Consider the following 9664-nt stretch of genomic DNA (forward strand, 5'->3'; position numbering starts at 1 on the left):
ACACACACACTCCCCCCTTTACTCCTCCGACCCCCCCTCCCTCATTAAGTATTGATGTGGGTAGCCATACTTGCCATCTCAGCCTATTAATAATGCATGGCAGGTGCTGTTGATGTGGTCTCTCACACTGAGATTGAGAGAAGCAGGAATGGCAACACTGTGCTGCATAGTAGCTACAGCACAACCTCCGTCACACGGCTCTGCAGCTGAGGTGGGGGGGTGGGGGCGGCTGCGTCTGCCCCGGTGAGTTTATGGCACGCTGTGACAGCAGCTCAGAGATGGATATACAAGGTAGCATCTTACTCAATATCCCGGAGCTGTTTTTACATAGAAAACTGCCTTTGTCATAAACAACTGATGGATGAGGGCGGGATGGTGTATGAGCCTTGTCTGCCACGGCTGTTTTATTTGTTTTATTTGTGTTTTGTGTTTTATTAAAGTGGCTTACACTGTGCTTTCGTTGACAGACAGATGTTCTCTCAGTCGCTCATCTGTTTTCTCTCTGTTTCTCTCTCTTTATGCATATGCAGGTTCTTCCTCAAGTTCTTCCTGAAGTGTAACCAGAACTGCCTGAAGAACGCAGGGAACCCTCGAGACATGAGGCGTTTTCAGGTGAGACGCCGCTGCCTGCATGCATACAGTATGTGATGGACCGACGTAACTCTGCACTTGATGGGACTGCAAGGCACCAACCATGACAACAGCATAAGCTCCCTGCCCCTGGACTATCCACCCCACAGCATTTAACCAAGGGCTTTGACAAAGTTACAAACTACCCCACTCTAGCCGACATGGTCTCAACAGTGCACTGTACCGCTGGAAGCAACAGAGCAGCCAGGTTACACACATGCCACAAGTTTTCTTCTAGAACATTTATGCATGAAAATAAATTGAACTTTAGCTCCAAAAAGAAAAGAAAGTATCAATACATTTACTTTACCCTTATTTAAAGCGGCTGTAATCGATAATAATAACGGATCAAATGACAAAGGGGACACCTGTAGTGATGAACTCACAGAGAATCTATTCATAACTTAGCACAACAGCACACACCGCTGCCACGCGTTGTAGTGAGCTCCTATATCAACGTGAGATTTATTGTCGCTGATAGTTTTGATCGTTCTCAGTTCCATGGTTTCCCGTCCGTCTCTCACTCTTTCAGGTGGTTGTGTCGACTACGGTGAGCGTGGAGGGTCACGTCCTGGCCGTGTCCGACAACATGTTCGTGCACAACAACTCCAAACACGGGCGCCGAGCCCGAAGGCTGGACCCCTCGGAAGGAACTCCGTCCTACCTGGAACATGGTATTAAAAGCAAGAACAAAATACCCAGACTCTGTCTCTCTCCTAGCTTTTCTTTGTCTACCTCACTTTCTTTCTGTCTGTTCAGCTCCCCCTCCCCTCACCCCCTCTCTCCCCCCCTCTGTCTGGTTCTGCACTCAACCCCTCTCTGTCTCCACTCTATCCCTCTCAAACCTGCTCTCTTGCTTTCTTTCTTATCTCTCTCCTGCTTCCTCCCGGATTCTCACTTTCCTCTCTTGTAGGGTTTCTAACTCACGCTTAGAGAGGAGAGAGTGGTAGCTAGTGAGTCTCTTGTCTCTCCCTTGTGGCTTGCTCCCCTCAGGTCTCTGCCTCTGGGCCTTCTACTCTGCCTCGCATAAGCACTATGTGTCTTATGAGGTCTGTTCTGCTTAAAGCCAACACTGGCTTTATTTCCTCGGAGACCTGCTTTTATCCGCCAGCCCTCCATCACTCCCCATCCCTCAGGTTTTCAAACACACCCATGCACGCACACAAAAAAGCCCATGCACACACACGTACACACCCCCGCATGCACAGTCAGACCCAAACCTTTAATACTTCATAATGACATGTGCACATGATTTAGGAGCCCGCACTGATTCCCAAGTCCCTAATCCAGTTATTTTCTCATTTCGATTTCCCAGACATTGAATAAGAGAAACATATTTTTTTTTCTTTGAGGAAAGTCAACCTCAGGGATGATAATGACAAAAAACTAAGAAGGGATTTACATGATGGCCTACAGTAGATTGCATTAAGATTGAATGTTATGGTTAAGTCTTTCTAATGTCTATTCTCCAGAGGTAGGTGGACCACTTGTCCCTGCGACTGGTCTCACAGACGATTAGAAAAGTTCACAAAGACGAGACATATTGGAGACGTCAGCGAGACTTGGATCTTACACAGAAAGAAGAGCACTCGCAGTACACTAGCAGATGTTCCCTGTGTCAGAGAGATTTGTTTGGGAATTTCCTCTTCTCTGATTTTCTATTCTCCTGATGACGGGGGGGGGGGTTAGAAGGAGGAACAACAGGAGCGAAAGAACAAGATAGGAGTGGGGGGGTTGGAGAGATGTAGGCGCGATGAGAGGAAGGGGTAAAAGTGTATGATGGTGTAAAAAAAAAAGGATGAAATGATAGGAAGGAAGACAGAAGTTTCTTCTTTTTTTTCTTTTTTTTTCCCCTCTCCCCTTCTCTTTCTAGTGTGTGTTGAGTTTGTGTGCAGGATACACAACTTTGGGGGCCCATTTCAGGCGGTAATAGATGAGCAGTGCATAGAGTTGAACAGATGGCAGTGAGGAACACCCCAAAGTATAATCCTATCACATGGATTCACGTTCCACCATCTGGTTAATCCACACACACACACACACACAAACACACACATCCACACATACACATGAAGCGCACATAATATCAGCGGCTGTGAAAAGGAGGCATCTTAGGCCATGATTACGGCCACAGATTGCTGCTCAGTGAACGTTGATCTCTGCAGGCGTATCGGGGGGCTAAATATCATTCCAGCTTGTTGGGGAGGATCAACAGAACAGGGAGTCAGGCAAAGAGCAAAGGCTAGGCTGCAGGGAAAAAAGTCAGCCTAGTCTAAAGTGGATTATGCCGCTTTACAGAATTACAGCATGTCTGACAAGCTGCATATCTGTTAAGGAGAGGAGATTTAGCTTGTATAAACATGTATTTTCCCAATGCTGTTCTTTTCTTCAATCACATCCAGTAATCTTCAAGTCCATAATACCAGCAGATAAGGTCAAAAAGCACATTGAATACCAGTTATTGAAAATGTGGTTTACTGTTGTTATTCCATGTACTTTGTCCGATAAGATATAAAGAATATGCTTTAAGAGAAAACACAGAGAGCTTACAAAACAAAACATATTGCAAATACACCAAAGCAGGAGCTGAGCCTGTGTGGCCATGTCCTCAGTGGCCGGGCGCTGATGTATGAAACAGACAGCTGAGCAAGAGCTAAGTGTTTGCTTAATGAAGGCGGCGTATTCAGAGGGCAGAGCTACTGTTGGCTCTGCTCTGCTCCCCGGTCGCGTGGCCTTTGATCAGACACTCAGCACACCTGACATTTACACGCCCGCACGCTTTGCCACGTGTCATAAAACAAGCGCACTGCCGCTGCCCTCACACACAGGGCAGGGGTGATGTTTAATAACGGGGTGCGTATAATCACTCTGATTAGTATTCCTCGCTCGGCCCCGACCCTTGGGAGAGAGGAGAGAGGTGATGTGTGTGTGTCTGTGTGTGTGTGTGTGTGTGTGTGTGAAAGAAGAAAATTGGACTGTACATGGTGCCAATAGCGAAGACCTTTATGGGCTGTCATTAGGTCAGTTAACATCTAATCTATTTTGTCTGTGAATCTTGCAGCAACCCCCAGCATCAAAGCCATCAGCCCCAGTGAAGGCTGGACCACAGGGGGCGCTACAGTCATCATCATCGGGGACAACTTCTTTGACGGCCTGCAGGTCATCTTCGGAACCATGCTGGTCTGGAGTGAGGTTAGTCACCATCTGGTCACCTGAAGGAACATGTGCATATGTGTGCATCCTGACCATTAGTTTAAAATATTAAAGAGAGGCCTTCTACTGGACTGTGAAGCAACGGTTTCCAACCGTCTTTTGGCCTTTGGCTCCGTAATAACAAGTCAGAGAGTTTGAACAAACCAAAGACTGTTTTCTTCTTCTCAGATTGCTTTGTTTGAAAAAATAAAGATCTGGTGAAAGTGTGTAATATATCACAAGTAAAAAGCAAAAAAAAAACCTCAGTACCGAAATGATTAGTCCAACATGGTTTAGCGACAACAATTTTTAGAAGTTTATGATTTCAAGTAGAGCAAAAATGCTAAACAATAGCTGGTTCCAGCTACTCATCTGTAAGTTATTGTTACCTTTATTGTGTTTAACATCATTGTGAATTCAATCCATTTGAGATGTTGAACCTGTTCAGACAAAACAAGCAAAGATGCAACCATAGCCTCTGGAAACTTGCAATACGCATATCTATTAACATTTTATAAACTAAAATTGTAATGAGGTAATTGAAATAATAATCCATAGATTAATTAACAATGAAAGCAATAATTAATTGCAGCCTTATAAGCCCACGTGAGAAATATTTTACAACCTGAACAGCAGCCTGCTTTCTCATTTCTCTCTGTGGCAGCTATTACTTCTGCTCAGCTCTCTTCCTGTCTTTTATTATGTTTGTATCTGCCTCCTTGGAATATGTGCACACCGTACAGTATGAATCTCTTTGTACGGAGCATCTGCCACATGACTAAAATGTAAATGCAGTGTATGTGTGAAATTGAAGGTCAGTGAGCGGCGCAGCTAAACAGCTTTCTCTTTAGTAAAGAAATAATTCTATAAAAAGCTCCTATATTATCTCGCTGAGAGGTGAGTGGGGCCAGACAATGGTAGAATGAAAGCCTAGCTAAGTGAGCAATGAAAGGGACAGTTAGAACTCCACACACACACACACACACACACACACACACACACACACACACACACACACACACACACATACACATGTGCACATACTCAAGGTACTGGCAGCAGCAATGATAGCTTTTGAGCGCTGCTAGCTTTGAGTGCTAGTTCACTATACTGTGCAGAAAACGAGCACTCATTGAGGTCTCATCTGTGTTTTGTCTTGTTGCCATTTTCCTTCAAAGACCCTTCAACATGCACACACACGTGCTGTATGTGGCGAGTGGTCTCATCAACCACACTAAGTGAGCCTGTATAAGACACAGTGGTGCTTTAATGTGGCTAACAGCAGCTAGACAGCCTCAGCTGACAGACACAGAGACAGGGGCAGCAGAGACAAGCATATTATACGTTTACTTATACTCTGTAATAGACGTATGCAGGGGAAGGTGTGTTTTATTCATAAACAGATAACTGCTTTTGAACCCGTCTTACAGAGTCCATGTCAGCACTGATAACCATTCTAAGCCTCACAGTGACATTGCCTTGGGCTACGAAGCCACCTGAGAGCTTTAGCACTAACGCACCCTTTCCAGGCTGATTATACAAAGAAAGAAAGTCAAAAGCTGCAGAGGAAAGGTCTGAGGCGAGCTGAGAATAGTCCCCAGAGCGCATGTTTGGATGTGAAGTTTCATTGCATTAATCTTTCTGCCCTCTCTGCCTCTCCGCAGCTGATCACCCCCCATGCCATTCGTGTGCAGACTCCACCCAGACACATCCCCGGGGTGGTGGAGGTCACGCTGTCCTACAAATCCAAACAGTTCTGCAAAGGCACACCTGGACGCTTTATCTACACAGGTACTACCTATACTCTAACACTTACTGATGACACTAATTTACAGAGTAATCTAAAGCTGTAATGCAGCAAATCTGCCATCGGACAATAATATAGCTTTAGCTTTACTGATGCAATTTTCCCCTGGTTTCTACAAACAACAACATATACCTTTTAGAGTAATATTATTAAAAAGCTATAATCTCATTAAAAAATTCTTCACCTCAAGGCTTTAAAGTTTTATCTGTACATTTGCAATATCTGCTAAAACCTGGTACAGTTTATTAACTGTCATTTTCTCCGTGCTGATTCTGGAGAAAAAATGTGCATGCTAAACAAGAACATGACTCAATAATTCAGTAAAAAAAAGGCCAATGATCAGAGGAGGAAAAGTGTTTGCTCTCTTTTATGAAGCAGGTGAAGGTCAGGGGGGGAGGTTTAACCTTTTGATTAGTGGGATTATCGAGATTTAACCCTGTCAAAGACGTTGACTCAGAACGGAAGAGGTCCATGCAGAGAGTGTGATTTTTGAGTGCGGTGGCATGAATAGCTCGGCTGTTACATCAGAACGTATCGGTGCAGAGTTATAGCCATGCGGTGAAAAGAGCGGCAGAGAGAGTGAATGTGAAGCGGTGATTAACCAATGCGGGGCCACAGGTCCCAGGGGAGACTGTGAATCACATAAATCTGTCTGTAATCTCAACCACTGATAGACTTAGGCTGTAAGCCCCGGCTGGAATTGCCAACATTTGACAAAATCACAAATGAGAGAGAGCGTGTGCGTGGTGTCGGCGGCATGCATTTTCTGCATCTCATGTGTGTCCTAATTACTGTGCATGGACAAAACCCATGTCCATGCGTCATAATTATGACTCTGTGTTTGTGTACGTATGAGAAAGGCTGCGATAGGTCGCCTGTGTTTGTTTGTACGTATGCGTAAATGTACTCAGCACGCACATGCACGTCGACAAGTAACTGCATTACTAAGACAGAGGGCAGATGGGTGGGCAGTCTTTGCCATGCCAGAGCTGTCCAACAGCCAGCACTCTGCCAGACTCACAGAGGCTGTGTGTATAGAAAGGTGTGTAGGTGTGTGCATGTGTGTGCGCAGCCTTTAAATGTGCCAGACATGTGGGAACCGTATGCATAATCGTCCTATCTCCTCCCAGCCCTCCACTCTTTCACCTTGTCACATTCACTTATTCAAAACTTGCTCCTTTGAATGAATTCATCCCCTCTCCTCTCCTCTCTCTGTCTGCCTCTTGGCTTCTGTGGATGCACGTAGAAGAATCTCAACAGGTGAGAGGTAGCAAGAGGTCATCCACTGGGAGCTGAACACACACTGTGATGCTGCTTGCCAAGCGCTGGCACCTTCACAGTGACACAGTCAACCGTGTCGAGGCATAGATCCCAGTTTTACTCTTCACACACTTCACTTCAGCCATCGCTCTGTACCCTCAGTGGGTATTTGTACGTCTCCCATAGCTCCTTTATCAGCCCTTTTTTATTGTTTTACCACATCCTGGCGAGGAGGAACCTGCTCACATTTGGTATCTTGAACGGAGAGGCAGAAAGCTACGGGAGGATGAGCAGAGCATTTGGACAGAAAAAGCAATTGATGAGAGTGGAGAGACAGAGATGTAGATGAGAAAGAGGAGAGATGGGAAGGATGGGATGGAGGGATGGAGGATTACCATGGGCCATGTTGCCCTCCTGGGTCTGTTTGGCACCAGTTTGAGCCCAGTTGCCAGTGGGTACTAATCATGGAGGATTGGCAGCACTGCATGGCAGCTGGCAGCTAGCACATACACACACATCGACACAGCCCCACGCTCACACACGCACGCACACACACACACACACACACACATGCATACACTCCTATATTACATGTGCACGCAGGATCACACACACATGCGCACACTGAATTACATTGGGGACAGCTGGCATTGCTAATCAACTTCTGCTGAGGAGAGGAAAGCGAGCAGCTCACAGACCTAATTAAGTCAACACATACCCAATACTGCTGCTACTGCTACTTTGCAAACATACCCAACACATACACACATAGCCCATCTATAGGTCTGTCGTCCCCCGTCCCCCCCCAAACCTCCTCTGCGTGATCGTTGATACTCCACAACCGGCCGTTGTTGAATGGAAAAAAAATTTCAGCTGTAGTTTAGGACAGAGGAGACAAGCAGGGGACTTTTGGTGCAGAGGAGATTCAGAGAGGAGCTATTACAGTAATGTGTCCTCTGCCGTCTCTGAGGACTCCCTGCTATTAGACTTCAGAAAGCTCCAATTAGACTCATCAAAGGCAATTAAGCTCTCCACTGATAAGAATAAAAGAATGTTTTTTTTTCATTCTCTGCTCTTCTTCTGTCTTTTTATCCCCTTATCCCCCTTCTGTTCCTCTCTCTGCCCTCTGCCTTACCCACCTCTGGGGCTGAGAGCTCTCCCTAATCTCTCTCTCTCTCTCTCTCTCTCTCTCTCTCTCTCTCTCTCTCTCTCTCATTATCAGGTCATTGCCTGCCCCCCCCTCCCCCTGTACAAATGCATCTCCGTGTTTGGTTGTGTATCACCTTTTACTGGATTGCTGTCTTTGTAACATTCATCAGAGAAGCTCTCCCTTTTCTTTTCTCCATGCAATATAGAGTGATAATACTCTCTGCCACTAGGACCCATGTGTGTGCGTGTGTGCGTGTGTGACACAGGGATACTGGCCATAGATTGGGGGAGTTGATGAATCACCCTTGTCGTTCAAAAGGCAATCCCTCCCTCCTCAGTATGCAGCCTTGTCTGCTTAGTGCTTCCACTACAGCCTCTGCTGATATTAAAAGGCTCTGCTGGCTCACATTAAGGCCGGCACCATGCGCACCGACGCGCATCCGCACACACACACGCACAAACATTAGGGGTAGTTTTTCAGCGCTGAGTGCAGATTAGGTGTGTAGGAAACATCACTCAGTTGTGAGGAGGAGCAGGAACAGCAAGGGAAAAGACAAAAGTCAAGAACAGAATTTAAACCAGCCGGGATGCTGCTGACATCTCTCTCCGTCTCTCTCCGCCTGCCTCTGAGCTCCAAATTAGTTTTAGGAGTGGAGGAAGTTACTGTCAGTTGTCTGTCATTTTATACACCACAGACACTGCAGTGAAACACACCAAGTGCTGAAAGCATGAACATTCTCTGTAAAGTTCAGATGTATTTTAGCTCTAATTAAGCTGTTCCACATAGTGATGAAGTCAGCTTGTCAAACACATAGGGGAACATTGTTTTGCCTTGAACACTTTCAAATTTAGAAACATACTTGAGGATGATTTTGTTGATGTAATGATTTTGGTGCAATTCGTGTGATAATCAGCGAGAATATCTGCTGCCTGTCTCGATACATATACAAAGTTAGCATAGATTTACATACATATTCCACATGTGATGCACCTACACTCATGCATGAGCACATTCACACTGCCCAGACACACAAATGCAGCATGTAGTCATCTGGTAATAAAAGTGGGGTGCAGCCGAGAGCTGGTCAATTACTTGTCTTGCTCCTATTTGTGAATGCTGTCTTTTATTGAGCTTGGGTGGAGGCCTGCTGTTGATTAAAACGGCCGGTCTCCAGCTGGAGACAGGGCCAGCTGAGATAGCTGCACACATTCACATTTACTGCACACAGTCTTAACTGCGAGGAAATTCACACTTCTATTTGAGATTGAGATTAATTTTCTGCACCATGTGGCTTGTCTTCCCTCTTTAGCATGCTCCCTTCTTATTACAGGAGCATCTGCTCCATGATGATGATGTAAATGGATTTCGAACGTAGATTATTTTATACCCTGCTGAAATGAGCGTCGTTCACCAGGGGGAAAGGTTTCTTATGTTTTCTTATATCTTAATTCAAGCGTACACTTTTCATCCAGATTTTTTTTAGAATTTGCATTTTCCCAGCGAGGATCCATGCTGTCAGGTATTGTTAACTGTTGACATGCACTTTTTGCAACAGATAATTAGAGCGTAGATTGTTGTAGCATCCACACCTCCATTGATTTGTAGAATCTCTTAGCACCCCCCCC

The 9664-nt window shown here is 45.4% G+C and overlaps 1 protein-coding gene across 5 annotated transcripts in view; it reads left to right on the top strand.

Moving 5' to 3' along the window:
• Window positions 1-9664, top strand: part of ebf1a (EBF transcription factor 1a) — a 55223-nt gene that overhangs the window by 29912 nt on the left and 15647 nt on the right. For all 5 annotated transcript variants that reach the window (XM_023419352.2, XM_023419351.2, XM_087177395.1 and 2 more), the window contains exons 7-10: window positions 531-612; window positions 1163-1304; window positions 3692-3822; window positions 5487-5613. In XM_023419352.2, coding sequence (XP_023275120.1) covers window positions 531-612; window positions 1163-1304; window positions 3692-3822; window positions 5487-5613 — 482 coding nt within the window. The remainder of the gene's footprint in view (window positions 1-530; window positions 613-1162; window positions 1305-3691; window positions 3823-5486; window positions 5614-9664) is intronic.

Source organism: Seriola lalandi, unplaced genomic scaffold (assembly GCF_002814215.2).
Source record: "Seriola lalandi dorsalis isolate HSWRI2012SDOR001 ecotype SW California unplaced genomic scaffold, Sedor1 jcf7180002054598, whole genome shotgun sequence".
Lineage (NCBI taxonomy): Eukaryota > Metazoa > Chordata > Actinopteri > Carangiformes > Carangidae > Seriola > Seriola lalandi.